Source organism: Cherax quadricarinatus, chromosome 26, assembly GCF_038502225.1.
Source record: "Cherax quadricarinatus isolate ZL_2023a chromosome 26, ASM3850222v1, whole genome shotgun sequence".
Taxonomy (NCBI): domain Eukaryota; kingdom Metazoa; phylum Arthropoda; class Malacostraca; order Decapoda; family Parastacidae; genus Cherax; species Cherax quadricarinatus.
In genome coordinates this window covers 37,016,845-37,034,464 of record NC_091317.1, presented here as the reverse complement: position 1 = coordinate 37,034,464, position 17,620 = coordinate 37,016,845, and the positions used below count along the sequence as shown (strand labels likewise).

General features: G+C 39.1%; 1 protein-coding gene across 1 annotated transcript in view; it reads left to right on the top strand.

The window, feature by feature from the left end:
* The window catches only part of LOC128691587 (glutamate receptor ionotropic, delta-1-like), a 56,520-nt gene extending 42,171 nt beyond the window's left edge, over positions 1 to 14,349 (top strand). The window contains exons 11-12 of the mRNA XM_070088964.1: positions 13,841 to 13,970; positions 14,260 to 14,349. Of these exons, the coding sequence (XP_069945065.1) occupies positions 13,841 to 13,970; positions 14,260 to 14,349 (220 nt within the window). The remainder of the gene's footprint in view (positions 1 to 13,840; positions 13,971 to 14,259) is intronic.
* The last annotated feature ends 3,271 nt before the right edge of the window (positions 14,350 to 17,620 follow it).

The following is a 17,620-nucleotide window of genomic DNA, read 5'->3' as shown; positions in this document are numbered from 1 at the left end:
TTTTCGCTCACTGTTGGGCTGGCCAAAACGACATATGTTCTAATCCTCGGCTAGTCGCAGTGTTATTATTGATTCATTACCACTCATTCGTGGTTACAATAATATATATATATATACACACACACACATATATATATATATATATATATATATATATATATATATATATATATATATATATATATATATATATATATATATATATATATATATGTATATATATATATTATATATATATATATATATATATATATATATATATATATATATATATATATATATATATATATATATATATATATATATATATATATATATATATATATATATAGTATATATATAAACAAGTCGGCCATCTCCCACCGAGGCAAGGTGACCCAAAAAGAAACACAAAAAGAAAATACTTTCATCATCATTCAATACTTTCACCTCACTCACACATAATCACTGTTATTGCAGAGGTGCTCAGAACACAACAGTTTAGAATCATATATGTATAAAGATACACAACATATCCCTCCAAACTGCTAATATTCCAAACCCCTCCTTCAGAGTGCAGGCATTGTACTTCCCATTTCCAGGACTCAAGTCCGGCTATATAAAAACAACAGATGTTCCTGAATCTCTTCACTAAATATTACCCTGCTCACACTCCAACAGCTCGCAGGTCCCAAATACCATTCGTCTCCATTCACTATCTAACACGCTCCCACACGTTTGCTGGAAGTCCAAGCCCCTCGCCCACAAAACCTCCTTTACCACCTCCCTCCAACCTTTTCGAGGACGACCCCTACCACGTCTTCCTTCCCCTACAGATTTATATGCTCTCCATATCATTCTTCTTTGATCCATTCTCTCTAAATGACCAAACCACCTCAACAACCCGTCTTCAGCCCTCTGACTAATACTTTTATTAACTCCACACCTTCTAATTTCCACACTCCGAATTTTCTGCATAATATTTACACCACACATTGCCCTTAGACAGGACATCTCCACTGCCTCCAACCGTCTCCTCGCTGCTGCATTTACCACCCAAGCTTCATACCCATATAAGAGTGTTGGTCCTACTATACTTTCATACATTCCCTTCTTTGCCACCATTAATAACGTTTTTTTTTTGTCTCCACATATACCTCAACGCACCACTCACCTTTCTTCCTTCATAAATTCTATGATTAACCTCATCCTTCATAAATCCATCCGCTGACACGTCAACTCCCAAGTATCTGAAAACATTCACTTCTTCCATACTCCTCCTCCCCAATTTGATATCCAATTTTTCTTTATCTAAATCATTTCATACCCTCATCACCTTACTCTTTTCTATGTTCACTTTCAACTTTTTACCTTTACACACACTATATATATATATATATATATATATATATATATATATATATATATAGGTAGTAGGTTGGTAGACAGCAACCACCCAGGGAAGTACTACCGTCCTGCCAGATGACTGTGAAACAAAAACCTGTAACTGTTTTGCATGATGGTAGGATTGCTGGTTTCTTTTTCTGTCTCATAAACACGCTAAGATAACAGGGATATCTTGCTACTCCTACTTACACTTTGGTCACACTTCATAGACACGCACATGCATATATATATATATACATACATCTAGGTTTTTCTCCTTTTTCTAAATAGCTCTTGTTCTTTTTATTTCTTCTATTGTCCATGGGGAAGTGGAAAAGAATCTTTCCTCCGTAAGCCATGCGTGTCGTATGAGGCGACTAAAATGCCGGGAGCAATGGGCTAGTAACCCCTTCTCCTGTATACAATTACTAAAAAAGAGAAGAAGAAAAACTTTATAAAACTGGGTTGCTTAAATGTGCGTGGATGTAGTGCGGATGACAAGAAACAGATGATTGCTGATGTTATGAATGAAAAGAAGTTGGATGTCCTGGCCCTAAGCGAAACAAAGCTGAAGGGGGTAGGAGAGTTTCAGTGGGGGGAAATAAATGGGATTAAATCTGGAGTATCTGAGAGAGTTAGAGCAAAGGAAGGGGTAGCAGTAATGTTAAATGATCAGTTATGGAAGGAGAAAAGAGAATATGAATGTGTAAATTCAAGAATTATGTGGATTAAAGTAAAGGTTGGATGCGAGAAGTGGGTCATAATAAGCGTGTATGCACCTGGAGAAGAGAGGAATGCAGAGGAGAGAGAGAGATTTTGGGAGATGTTAAGTGAATGTATAGGAGCCTTTGAACCAAGTGAGAGAGTAATTGTGGTAGGGGACTTGAATGCTAAAGTAGGAGAAACTTTTAGAGAGGGTGTGGTAGGTAAGTTTGGGGTGCCAGGTGTAAATGATAATGGGAGCCCTTTGATTGAACTTTGTATAGAAAGGGGTTTAGTTATAGGTAATACATATTTTAAGAAAAAGAGGATAAATAAGTATACACGATATGATGTAGGGCGAAATGACAGTAGTTTGTTGGATTATGTATTGGTAGATAAAAGACTGTTGAGTAGACTTCAGGATGTACATGTTTATAGAGGGGCCACAGATATATCAGATCACTTTCTAGTTGTAGCTACACTGAGAGTAAAAGGTAGATGGGATACAAGGAGAATAGAAGCATCAGGGAAGAGAGAGGTAAAGGTTTATAAACTAAAAGAGGAGGCAGTTAGGGTAAGATATAAACAGCTATTGGAGGATAGATGGGCTAATGAGAGCATAGGCAATGGGGTCGAAGAGGTATGGGGTAGGTTTAAAAATGTAGTGTTAGAGTGTTCAGCAGAAGTTTGTGGTTACAGGAAAGTGGGTGCAGGAGGGAAGAGGAGCGATTGGTGGAATGATGATGTAAAGAGAGTAGTAAGGGAGAAAAAGTTAGCATATGAGAAGTTTTTACAAAGTAGAAGTGATGCAAGGAGGGAAGAGTATATGGAGAAAAAGAGAGAAGTTAAGAGAGTGGTGAAGCAATGTAAAAAGAGAGCAAATGAGAGAGTGGGTGAGATGTTATCAACAAATTTTGTTGAAAATAAGAAAAAGTTTTGGAGTGAGATTAACAAGTTAAGAAAGCCTAGAGAACAAATGGATTTGTCAGTTAAAAATAGGAGAGGAGAGTTATTAAATGGAGAGTTAGAGGTATTGGGAAGATGGAAGGAATATTTTGAGGAATTGTTAAATGTTGATGAAGATAGGGAAGCTGTGATTTCGTGTATAGGGCAAGGAGGAATAACATCTTGTAGGAGTGAGGAAGAGTCAGTTGTGAGTGTGGGGGAAGTTCGTGAGGCAGTAGGTAAAATGAAAGGGGGTAAGGCAGCCGGGATTGATGGGATAAAGATAGAAATGTTAAAAGCAGGTGGGGATATAGTTTTGGAGTGGTTGGTGCAATTATTTAATAAATGTATGGAAGAGGGTAAGGTACCTAGGGATTGGCAGAGAGCATGCATAGTTCCTTTGTATAAAGGCAAAGGGGATAAAAGAGAGTGCAAAAATTATAGGGGGATAAGTCTGTTGAGTGTACCTGGTAAAGTGTATGGTAGAGTTATAATTGAAAGAATTAAGAGTAAGACGGAGAATAGGATAGCAGATGAACAAGGAGGCTTTAGGAAAGGTAGGGGGTGTGTGGACCAGGTGTTTACAGTGAAACATATAAGTGAACAGTATTTAGATAAGGCTAAAGAGGTCTTTGTGGCATTTATGGATTTGGAAAAGGCGTATGACAGGGTGGATAGGGGGGCAATGTGGCAGATGTTGCAAGTGTATGGTGTAGGAGGTAGGTTACTGAAAGCAGTGAAGAGTTTTTACGAGGATAGTGAGGCTCAAGTTAGAGTATGTAGGAAAGAGGGGAATTTTTTTCCCAGTAAAAGTAGGCCTTAGACAAGGATGTGTGATGTCACCGTGGTTGTTTAATATATTTATAGATGGGGTTGTAAGAGAAGTAAATGCGAGGGTCTTGGCAAGAGGCGTGGAGTTAAAAGATAAAGAATCACACACAAAGTGGGAGTTGTCACAGCTGCTCTTTGCTGATGACACTGTGCTCTTGGGAGATTCTGAAGAGAAGTTGCAGAGATTGGTGGATGAATTTGGTAGGGTGTGCAAAAGAAGAAAATTAAAGGTGAATACAGGAAAGAGTAAGGTTATGAGGATAACAAAAAGATTAGGTGATGAAAGATTGAATATCAGATTGGAGGGAGAGAGTATGGAGGAGGTGAACGTATTCAGATATTTGGGAGTGGACGTGTCAGCGGATGGGTCTATGAAAGATGAGGTGAATCATAGAATTGATGAGGGAAAAAGAGTGAGTGGTGCACTTAGGAGTCTGTGGAGACAAAGAACTTTGTCCTTGGAGGCAAAGAGGGGAATGTATGAGAGTATAGTTTTACCAACGCTCTTATATGGGTGTGAAGCGTGGGTGATGAATGTTGCAGCGAGGAGAAGGCTGGAGGCAGTGGAGATGTCATGTCTGAGGGCAATGTGTGGTGTGAATATAATGCAGAGAATTCGTAGTTTGGAAGTTAGGAGGAGGTGCGGGATTACCAAAACTGTTGTCCAGAGGGCTGAGGAAGGGTTGTTGAGGTGGTTCGGACATGTAGAGAGAATGGAGCGAAACAGAATGACTTCAAGAGTGTATCAGTCTGTAGTGGAAGGAAGGCGGGGTAGGGGTCGGCCTAGGAAGGGTTGGAGGGAGGGGGTAAAGGAGGTTTTGTGTGCGAGGGGCTTGGACTTCCAGCAGGCATGCGTGAGCGTGTTTGATAGGAGTGAATGGAGACAAATGGTTTTTAATACTTGACGTGCTGTTGGAGTGTGAGCAAAGTAACATTTATGAAGGGATTCAGGGAAACCGGCAGGCCGGACTTGAGTCCTGGAGATGGGAAGTACAGTGCCTGCACTCTGAAGGAGGGGTGTTAATGTTGCAGTTTAAAAACTGTAGTGTAAAGCACCCTTCTGGCAAGACAGTGATGGAGTGAATGATGGTGAAAGTTTTTCTTTTTCGGGCCACCCTGCCTTGGTGGGAATCGGCCGGTGTGATAATAATAAATAATAAAATATATATATATATATATATATATATATATATATATATATATGTATATATATATATATATATATATATATATATATTCAACAAACCGGCCACATCCCACCAAGGCAGGGACGCCCAAAAAAAAAAAAAAAAGTTGCTCTTTTTAAATTTAGTAATTTATATATATATATATATATATATATATATATATATATATATATATATATATATATATATATATATATATATATATATATATATATATATATATAAATATATATATTATTATTTATTATCACACCGGCCGATTCCCACCAAGGCAGGGTGGCCCGAAAAAGAAAAACTTTCACCATCATTCACTCCATCACTGTCTTGCCAGAAGGGTGCTTTACACTACAGTTTTTAAACTGCAACATTAACACCCCTCCTTCAGAGTGCAGGCACTGTACTTCCCATCTCCAGGACTCAAGTCCGGCCTGCCGGTTTCCCTGAATCCCTTCATAAATGTTACTTTGCTCACACTCCAACAGCACGTCAAGTATTAAAAACCATTTGTCTCCATTCACTCCTATCAAACACGCTCACGCATGCCTGCTGGAAGTCCAAGCCCCTCGCACACAAAACCTCCTTTACCCCCTCCCTCCAACCCTTCCTAGGCCGACCCCTACCCCGCCTTCCTTCCACTACAGACTGATACACTCTTGAAGTCATTCTGTTTCGCTCCATTCTCTCTACATGTCCGAACCACCTCAACAACCCTTCCTCAGCCCTCTGGACAACAGTTTTGGTAATCCCGCACCTCCTCCTAACTTCCAAACTACGAATTCTCTGCATTATATTCACACCACACATTGCCCTCAGACATGACATCTCCACTGCCTCCAGCCTTCTCCTCGCTGCAACATTCATCACCCACGCTTCACACCCATATAAGAGCGTTGGTAAAACTATACTCTCATACATTCCCCTCTTTGCCTCCAAGGACAAAGTTCTTTGTCTCCACAGACTCCTAAGTGCACCACTCACTCTTTTTCCCTCATCAATTCTATGATTCACCTCATCTTTCATAGACCCATCCGCTGACACGTCCACTCCCAAATATCTGAATACGTTCACCTCCTCCATACTCTCTCCCTCCAATCTGATATTCAATCTTTCATCACCTAATCTTTTTGTTATCCTCATAACCTTACTCTTTCCTGTATTCACCTTTAATTTTCTTCTTTTGCACACCCTACCAAATTCATCCACCAATCTCTGCAACTTCTCTTCAGAATCTCCCAAGAGCACAGTGTCATCAGCAAAGAGCAGCTGTGACAACTCCCACTTTGTGTGTGATTCTTTATCTTTTAACTCCACGCCTCTTGCCAAGACCCTCGCATTTACTTCTCTTACAACCCCATCTATAAATATATTAAACAACCACGGTGACATCACACATCCTTGTCTAAGGCCTACTTTTACTGGGAAAAAATTTCCCTCTTTCCTACATACTCTAACTTGAGCCTCACTATCCTCGTAAAAACTCTTCACTGCTTTCAGTAACCTACCTCCTACACCATACACTTGCAACATCTGCCACATTGCCCCCCTATCCACCCTGTCATACGCCTTTTCCAAATCCATAAATGCCACACAGACCTCTTTAGCCTTATCTAAATACTGTTCACTTATATGTTTCACTGTAAACACCTGGTCCACACACCCCCTACCTTTCCTAAAGCCTCCTTGTTCATCTGCTATCCTATATATATATATATATATATATATATATATATATATATATATATATATATATATATATATATATATATATATATATATATATATATATATATATATATATATATATATATATATATATATATATATATATATATATATATATATATATATATATATATCTTGGAACTTATTCGGTCAAAGAAGTCCCAACGGGGAAAAACACACCGTTCGAGGGCCCTTACACCCACCCAAAACACAAACACACTCACCCGGGTTGGCGAAGGTGGTTGGAAGGTACTTCTTAATTAATAGATTTACCCTTCAGGAAAGAAGTAGGTAGTTTATACTGTTAGTACACTAACATTAGGATTATTGAGGCAACTGTAGATAATAATAATGTAGACCTAAGACCTTAACATAGGTAGTAATAGGCCGAATGTAGGCAAACACTAGGTTATGTTAGCTAGGGAGAACTGGCAGCCCAAGTTTGAACGACGAGGCGCGGGTCTCGAAGACGCCAGAGCTTCCTTCTAAGATTAGATACCATCTGAACAACATGTGCCGTGATCAGCAGGTGGCGCCCTCACGTGTCTTCGCATGTTAGACCTCGGGAAATCTGGAGGAGGCACCTCAATGTACCATAGATGACCTCCTCCGTCAGGCCCATACAGTAAGACAAGACCTCCACTTTTTCTTAGGATTCTGGCCAGCGTCTGGGGAAAGTTGCGAGTGAGTTGAGCTGTAGGCCTTTGTGCAGCTGGCAGTGCATGCCCAGTATGTACCAGCGTCTCTTGTCAGCCTAGAAGCTAGTGTCACTTTCTGCATAGTATTCTAGGGGATTCGCCGCCCCCCCTTGGAAATAGGAATTTCTGAGGTGCAGGCAGGTCACTAATAACGATTGAATATTGCAGGAATTAAGGCTCCCAGTTGCACGTGGTTCTGTGGGCAAGTCCGGAAGGACTAAACCTAGGGAGGTTGAAGACCAGAATAGATTCTACATCACCAAGTAAGTTAGTCCTTTAAACGTGCATGCAGGCGAGATTTCTTGCAACATCAGTCATTTATGAAAATCTGTCCTATAAGCCACTTGTGAGGCTGAGGTACCGACCTCAGAGTTCGGTGTCAACAGAGCTTGCCAGAGTAGGCGACTCACTTGGAGGCAGTCCAGACAAATTTTCACAATATATATATATATATATATATGTATATGTATATATATATGTATATATATATATATATGTATATATATATATATATATATATATGTATATGTATATATATATATTTATATATATATATATATATATATATATATATATATATATATATATATATATATATATATATATATATATATATATATATATATATATTTTTCCAACAAGTCGGCCGTCTCCCACCGAGGCAGGGTGACCCAAAAGAGAAAGAAAATCCCCAAAAAGAAAATATTTTCATCATCATTCAACACTTTCACCACACTCACACATTATCACTGTTTTTGCAGAGGTGCTCAGAATACAACAGTTTAGAAGCATACACATATAAAGATACACAACATATCCCTCCAAACTGCCAATATCCCAAACCCCTCCTTTAAAGTGCAGGCATTGTACTTCCTATTTCCAGGACTCAAGTCCGACTATATGAAAATAACCGGTTTCCCTGAATCCCTTCACTAAATATTACCCTGCTCACACTCCAACAGATCGTCAGGTCCCAAGTACCATTCGTCTCCATTCACTCCTATCTAACACGCTCACGCACGCTTGCTGGAAGTCCAAGCCCCTTGCCCACAAAACCTCCTTTACCCCCTCTCTCCAACCCTTTCGAGGACGACCCCTACCCCGTCTTCCTTCCCCTGTAGATTTATATGCTTTCCATGTCATTCTACTTTGATTCATTCTCTCTAAATGACCAAACCACCTCAACAACCCCTCTTCTGCCCTCTGACTAATACTTTTATTAACTCCACACCTTTTCCTAATTTCCACACTCCGAATTTTCTGCATAATATTTACACCACACATTGCCCTTAAACAGGACATCTCCACTGCCTCCAACCGTCTCCTCGCTGTTGCATTTACCACCCAAGCTTCACACCCATATAAGAGTGTTGGTACTACTATACTTTCATACATTCCCTTCTTTGCCTCCATAGATAACGTTTTTGACTCCACATATACCTCAACGCACCACTCACCTTTTTTCCCTCATCAATTCTATGATTAACCTCATCCTTCATACATTCATCCGCCGACACGTCAACTCCCAAGTATCTGAAAACATTCACTTCTTCCATACTCCTCCTCCCCAATTTGATATCCAATTTTTCTTTATCTAAATCATTTGATACCCTCATCACCTTACTCTTTTCTATGTTCACTTTCAACTTTCTACCTTTACACACATTCCCAAACTCATCCACTAACCTTTGCAATTTTTCTTTAGAATCTCCCACAAGCACAGTATCATCAGCAAAAAGTAACTGTGTCAATTCCCATTTTGAATATGATTCCCCAAAATTTAATCCCACCCCTCTCCCGAGCACCCTAGCATTTACTTCCTTTACAACCCCATCTGTAAATATATTAAACAACCATGGTGACATTACACATCCCTGTCTAAGACCTACTTTTACCGGGAAGTAGTCTCCCTCTCTTCTACACACCTTAACCTGAGCCTCACTATCCTCATAAAAACTCTTTACAGCATTTAATAACTTACCACCTATTCCATATACTTGCAACATCTGCCACATTGCTCCTCTATCCACTCTATCATATGTCTTTTCTAAATCCATAAATGCAATAAAAACTTCCCTACCTTTATCTAAATACTGTTCACATATATGCTTCAATGTAAACACTTGATCTACACATCCCCTACCCACTCTGAAACCTCCTTGCTCATCCGCAATCCTACATTCTGTCTTACCTCTAATTCTTTCAATTATAACCCTACCGTACACTTTTCCTGGTATACTCAGTAAGCTTATTCCTCTATAATTTTTACAGTCTCTATTGTCTCCTTTCCCTTTATATAAAGGGATTATACATACTCTCTGCCAATCACTAGGTACCTTCCCCTCTTTCATACATTTATTAAACAAAAGTACCAACCACTCCAACACTATATCCCCCCCTGCTTTTAACATTTCTATCATGATCCCATCAGTTCCAGCTGCTTTACCCCCTTTCATTCTACGTAATGCCTCACATACCTCCCCCACACTTACATTCTGCTCTTTTTCACTCATAAAAGATGGTATACCTCCCTGACCAGTGCATGAAATTACTGCCTCTCTTTCTTCCTTAACATTTAAAAGTTCCTCAAAATATTCTCGCAATCTACCTAATACCTCCATCTCCCCATCTACTAATTCCCCTACTCTGTTTTTAACTGACAAATCCATACTTTCCCTAGGCTTTCTTAACTTGTTTAACTCACTCCAATTTTTTTTTTTATTTTCATTAAAATTTCTTGACAGTGCCTCTCCCACTCTATCATCTGCTCTCCTTTTGCACTCTCTCACCACTCTCTTTACCTTTCTTTTACTCTTCATATACTCTGCTCTTCTTATAACACTTCTGCTTTGTAAAAACCTCTCATAAGCTACCTTTTTCTCTTTTATCACACCCTTTACTTCATCATTCCACCAATCACTCCTCTTTCCTCCTGCACCCACCCTCCTATAACCACAAACTTCTGCCCCACATTCTAATACTGCATTTTTAAAACTATTCCAACCCTCTTCAACCCCCCCCCACTACTCATCTTTGTACTAGCCCACCTTTCTGCCAATAGTCTCTTATATCTCACCCGAACTTCCTCCTCCCTTAGTTTATACACTTTCACCTCCCTCTTACTTGTTGTTGCCACCTTCCTCTTTTCCCATCTATCTCTTACTCTAACTGTAGCTACAACTAAATAATGATCCGATATATCAGTTGCCCCTCTATAAACATGTACATCCTGGAGCCTACCCATCAACCTTTTATCCACCAATACATAATCTAACAAACTACTTTCATTACGTGCTACATCATACCTTGTATATTTATTTATTCTCTTTTTTATAAAATATGTATTACTTATTACCAAATCTCTTTCTACACATAGCTCAATTAAAGGCTCCCCGTTTACATTTACCCCTGGCACCCCAAATTTACCTACTACTCCCTCCATAACATTTTTACCCACTTTAGCATTGAAATCCCCAACCACCATTACTCTCACACTTGATTCAAAACTCCCCACGCATTCACTCAACATTTCCCAAAATCTCTCTCTCTCCTATACACTTCTCTCTTCTCCAGGTGCATACATGCTTATTATAACCCACTTTTCACATCCAATCTTTATTTTACTCCACATAATTCTTGAATTAATACATTTATAGTCCCTCTTTTCCTGCCATAGCTTATCCTTCAACATTATTGCTACTCCTTCTTTAGCTCTAACTCTATTTGAAACCCCTGACCTAATCCCATTTATTCCTCTCCATTGAAACTCTCCCACCCCCTTCAGCTTCGTTTCACTTAAAGCCAGGACATCCAGCTTCTCATTCATAACATCCACAATCATCTCTTTCTTATCATTCGCACAACATCCACGCACATTCAGACTTCCCACTTTGACAATTTTCTTCTTCTTATTCTTTTTAGTAATCTTTACAGGAAAAGGGGTTACTAGCCCATTGTTCCCGGCATTTTAGTTGACTTTTGCAACACGCATGGCTTACGGAGGAAAGATTCTTATTCCACTTCCCCATGGATATAAAAGGAAAAGTAATAAGACCAAGAACTATTAAGATAAAATCAAAGAAAACTCAGATGAGTGTGTATGAATAAATATGTACATGTATGTGTAGTGTGACCCAAGTGTAAGTAGAAGTAGCAAGACATACCCGTAATCTTGCATATTTATGAGACACACAAAAGACATCAGCAATCCTACCATCATGTAAAACAATTACAGGCTTTCGTTTTACACTCACTTGGCAGGACGGTAGTACCTCCCTGGGTGGTTGCTGTCTACCAACCTACTACCTCAAATATATATATACATATATATATATATATATGTATATATATATATATATATATATATATATATATATATATATATATATATATATATATATATATATATATATATATATATATATATATATATATATATATATATATATATATATATATATATATATATATATATATATATATATATATACACAATGATCACTATACGTAGTGTTATTGGAAAAGGTCTACCTGCAACTTCTGTGACAGTATTCACCTAATTGTACTCACCTAATGCTCCATGAGCTTTATCATACCTCGTCTTAATACTATGTATGATTCCTGCCTCCACTGCCTCGCTTGCTAGACTATTCCACTTCCTGACTACTGTACGACTGAAGAAACACTTCGTAACATCTCTTTGACTCAACTGAATCTTCAACTTTCAATTGTGACCCCTTATTTCTGTGTCCCATCTCTGGAACATCTTGTGTCTGTCCACCTTGTCTGCTCCACGCAGTATTTTGTATGTCGTTACCATGTCTCCCCTGACCCTCCTGTCCTCCAGTGTCGTCAGACTGATTTCCCGTAGCCTTGTTGCAAACCTTTGCACTTTCTCTAATTTCTTGACATGTTTGACCAGGTGTGGGTTTCAAATTGGTGCTGCGTACTCCAGCATCAGCCTGACGTACACAGTGTATAAAGTCTATTGTATTTAGTTCAACTACTCGCAGTAGCCTTTTGTAACTAAGTTTATTCAGGTACACACAAATACAGTTACATAGATTATCATACATAACAGCATATGTGTAGAGACCCTGGGATAACCCAAAAAAGTCATAGTGACTTATTTCCTTTGGAGTCCTTTTAATACCTTTTTATTATACAATGTAGGAGATATCTTATTATTATACTATAAAGGATTTATAATAGGAATAATGTAAATAGAGTTATTGACATTTATATGTTTGTTAACTAATGAAATAAAAAATCATTCTCCTCCCTTTCTGTTGCTACATTCATTAGGTACCTTCTGGCTGTCTTCTTGAACTGGTTCATGCTATGACTGGCTTTGACATGTACAGGCAGTCTGTTCCATTCCTTCATTGCTGTACAATAAAAGGTGTTTGAAGCCTTGCCACTGACTGTGGGTACTACAAAGTTGTGCTCTCTCCCCCTAGTACTATGATTGCTTTGGTTCTCATTATTATTATTATTATAATCAAGGGGGAAGCGCTAAACCCGGAGGATTATACAGCGCCTGGGGGGGATGTGGAAGGCATTCAGGCTTAATTCGGGGAACTGGAGCACAGATTCAATTCCCTAAATCAAGAGCCCCTCACCAACATCAAGGAACCTTCCTTGAGGGGCTTTGGTTCTCAACCTTGACAAAACTGGCAGCAAGATATTCTGAACACTGTGAGCAATTTTATGAACTTGATTTAACTTCAGTTGTTTTACTCTGTCTTCAACATTCAGCATATCCAATTGTTGTAATTAATCCTGGCCTACATGTTCTCTTGGACCCAGGTCCAGGATGAATCTTACTATTTTGTTCTGGGTGATTTGCAGTTTATCTTTCAGTTTTTTTGTTTTTTTGTCAAGGCAGAGTACCATGAAGAGCAAACGTAATCCATATGACACTGTATAAGGGCTAGACATAGGGTCCTGTCAGCCTCAGTAGGTAGACACTGTGATTGTCTATAGAGGAACTTCAGTCTGGCATTCGCTTTCTTTGCTACACTGCTCCCTATCAGTTCTCCTGACATGGATGGGTCAAAGGGAATTCCCAGGTATTTTACTAACCCACCTTATTATAGAAGGTTGCATTTTGTGATCCTTTACATTTTATCAGGTCGCTACCCCAAGGTAAATATTAGCTTCACTTTCTGGGGACTTTTTGTTTGTGGGCTCCCGGGGACATCCTCTGGGGGTAGGGGGTCAATGACCCAGGCAACTGACACACACACACACACACACACACACACACACACACACACTCACACACACACACACACACACACACACACACACACACACACACACTACTGCATATAAAATTCCATTATTTCCTTTTATTTTTCATATACATTTCGTGTTGTTTTCCATCAGAATAATGTCGATGACGGAGGCTGGGTTGTTCTTCCAGTGGTTGATAGCTGAAGAACCCAACTCCACTGTGTGTGATCATGTTCCCACCAAGATCACTGTCAACGAGGCACTCTCTCTCAGTAATCTTTGGGTAATTAATAATTCGCTTATTTTTACAATAAATAAAAAGCGAGACAGTGCATGGGGAGAAATTTATTATAAAAAATGACATCACTATAGTTCAGGCTCAGAGAGGTAATACAGAACTGTTTATCATTTTCTTACCCATCACTGTTTGTGACAGTGACAAATGAATGTTTACTGTGATTTAAAAAATAATATACATAACAAAATCTTTATCTATACTCTATAATAATTTAATTGTTTTACTAATGCTAACATTGAAGTCATTAATGTATAATTGTTCTTGTGTATTTCAGGGAATGTTTGTTATCCTCCTGGTGGGTCATCTTGCCAGTCTGTCTGTACTCTGCCTCGAACTTCTCATTCGTCTCATTAAACATATTTAGATGTTTATTAATTCTGTATTACATATTAATGTGGTCATCATGTTCCCTGCCGCTCCTACTTACACTGTCACCTGCTGACACATTCTTCACTCGCAGTAAATATTATGCTTCAACATTAGCCCAAATTTATCCTAACCTTATCATTGTAATAATTGCTTATTTGAGTTTAGTAATACAACTACTACAATCAATAAAAAAAGTTTTTAGTGTATTTAGTTGGTAATAAAATTATGCTTCTTAGTTGAAGTTTTCACTTTACCAGAATTGTTTTATATCTGTGTATGCATTTTAATATATATGTAAAGATGAAGACTTTCTTTATGTGAGAATAGAGGTGGTGGCCACCATTGAGTAGTGTCAACTCTATATATCAGCTAGTGCCATGGTTCTCAACTGGTGATCCATGGTCCACTTATCCATGTCCCACTAGTAGTCCATGGCCCACTGGTGATCCATGTCCCACTGGTAGTCCATGGCCCACTGGTGATCCATGGCCCACTGATATCCATGACCCAATGAAGGTCCATGGCCCAGTGGTGGTCCACGGCCCAGTGCTTGTCCATGGAGTCATATTTTTGGTGTGCTACAAGAATACTGTCCAGGGTCACACAGCGTGAACAGGCACTGTTCGGTCTGTAAATATTTAACAGTTTTGATGGGAAGATTTAGATTAGATTAGATTTTGCCTCTGAAGTGGCTAGTTTATTGTGCAGCCCATATCCATCCTGTGGACGGTAGTGCAAGAGCATATGGATACACAAAAGGCCTAGAAACTAGACCCCAAAAGGGTTAACAGGTGTAAATATGGATTTATATCTACATATCTACAGTTCATTTATCTGTTACAAGCAAATTCAGGAAATTTGCTTAGTATATCTGGTATCCTATTTTCATTAATAAGATATCTTGACATGTCACATAGGTTATTATACTGTCTGTCTCTGTATTCCTCAATAAGTGGACAATTAAGCACATAGTGTTCAAGACAGTGACCATATGCCTGATCGCATAATTTGCATTTAGTTTGATCATCATCTGTGTGTCTCCCAAACTGCCAGAAGTACTTGTAACCAAGCCTAAGCCTGGCCACTACAACATCAGTTAGTCTGTTCACATTGCAAGTTGCTCCATAAACATACTTAACGTTCATGTTATCATAGTGGGTTATAGATGTACTCAGGCTTCTAACTGCATTCCTATAACAATCATTTTCATTATTTACTTCTCTCCTATTATTATTCCTAATGCTAGACACAGTTATACCAAAGTTATATTCTACATTCTCCTTCAGGGTACTCTTCTTGGCTAACATATCAACCTGATCATGAAGGAGTAATCCAATGTGTGAGGGCATCCACAGCAATTGCACATTAATTCCTTTCGGCCGGATTTTTGGGTATCTATACTTGGCTACTCAAACGAGCATGTTGTTGGAGTCATATGAATCAAGAGCCTTCAATGATGACAGAATCAGTAATGATGATAGAGTCAAGCTCAGCATCATAAGTTAGCTTTAGCACCATTAAGATTGCAAACAATTCAGTTAGCAGTGTAGACGCCCAGTTGTTAATTCTTATGCCTAGTTTCACAAGTTTATTTTCGTTCTTAACTAGGGAGGTGGCAACAAGAGCAGATGCAGCCCTGCCAGAAGACTCCTGTTTAGATCCATCAGTGTATATAACTTGTGATAACTTATTACTACCAGCTAGGCGAGAAATTTCTTCTTGGGCAGTTGCTTTAGCAAGTGATTTAAGGAAGGGATTACTAGCAATGAGCTTCTTAGGAGGGACTTGTAGATATGTGATATTAAATGAACACATCTTCCATGGAGGGGTGAAATGCTCTTATCTAAAGTGATACAGTTCATGCAGGTTATAAAACTTAATGCAATTTACTGTTTTCACAATCCATTTAGATCTATGTGTATTTATTTCTAGACAGTAAGATAGCCGGTTACTAAACTCAGGTGAGGGTGCAGGTGTCCCATTCTGCGGCGGCTTGGCGAGGGAGCCGACCTAGTCTAATTGGCAATTTTCTTTTTTTTTTTTTTTTTTTTTTTTTTTTACACATCAGTTTTACAGGCTAAGACCTCAACTCATTTCAAAGCCCAGGCCTAAGGTATACCTCCCCCGAGGATGTGACCCACAACAGTCGGCTGACACCCTGGTACCTACATACTTCTAGGTTAACGGGGACAGCAGGTGTAAGGAAACACGCCCAACATTTCCATTGGGCCAGGAATCGAGCCACAAACACTCAGTATGTTAGCTGAGTGCATTACTAACCAAGCCACGGGATACCTTTAGTTTGTTTCTATTTACAAAGGGACTCTGTTCTCTTGTCTTTTGTCGCCCAGCTTTGGGCAATATTCCTTCTCCGTAGGCAATTAACACATATTAAACTATATATGAACCTAAATAAACTTACATCAGGAAGCAAACCTTGATACAGCTTAAGCTGTCAGTGGCCAGGTGGTCTGGTGGCTAAAGCTCCCGCTTCACACACGGAGGGCCCGGGTTCGATTCCCGGTGGGTGAAAACATTTCGACACGTTTCTTTACACCTGTTGTCCTGTTCACCTAGCAGCAAATAGGTACCTAGGTGTTAGTCGACTGGTGTGGGTCGCATCCTGGGGGACAAGATTAAGGACCCCAATGGAAATAAGTTGGACAGTCCTCGATGACGCACTGACTTTCTTGGGTTATCCTGGGTGGCTAACCCTCCTGGGTTAAAAATCCGAACGAAATCTTATCTTATCTCAACAAGAAGAGTAACATAATAATGGCCAGACTAAGCTTAGGACACACAGGTACAGAATCACTGTAACTGAGAATTGTACTCATTGCCATGTTCCAGAAAATACAACAGGTTTCTCTTTCACTGTTTTCGCATTACGGTCGAGGACGGTGTTGTAGTCCCATGCTATTTAATATTCTGATTAATGCTCTCCTAAATGCTCTACCTGCCTCACCTAAACATATAGCTATAAGCTATGCTGATGATATCATGATCCATACAACAGGGCATAAGAAGATGAATACCATTCTTAATGAAGTTCAAGGAATTTGTAATCGACTAGGCTTCATAATATCTTCCTCTAAAACAAAGATATTAACAAGCAAACGACATCCCCCACCCATCTATTTGCAGGGTGAAATCATTAGCTACGTTAAAACTTACAGATATCTTGGTGTAGATGTACCCTTTAACAAATCCACTATACCACAACTAAACAAGAAATGCAAAGCTAGGCTAAATGCTCTCAAAGCTGT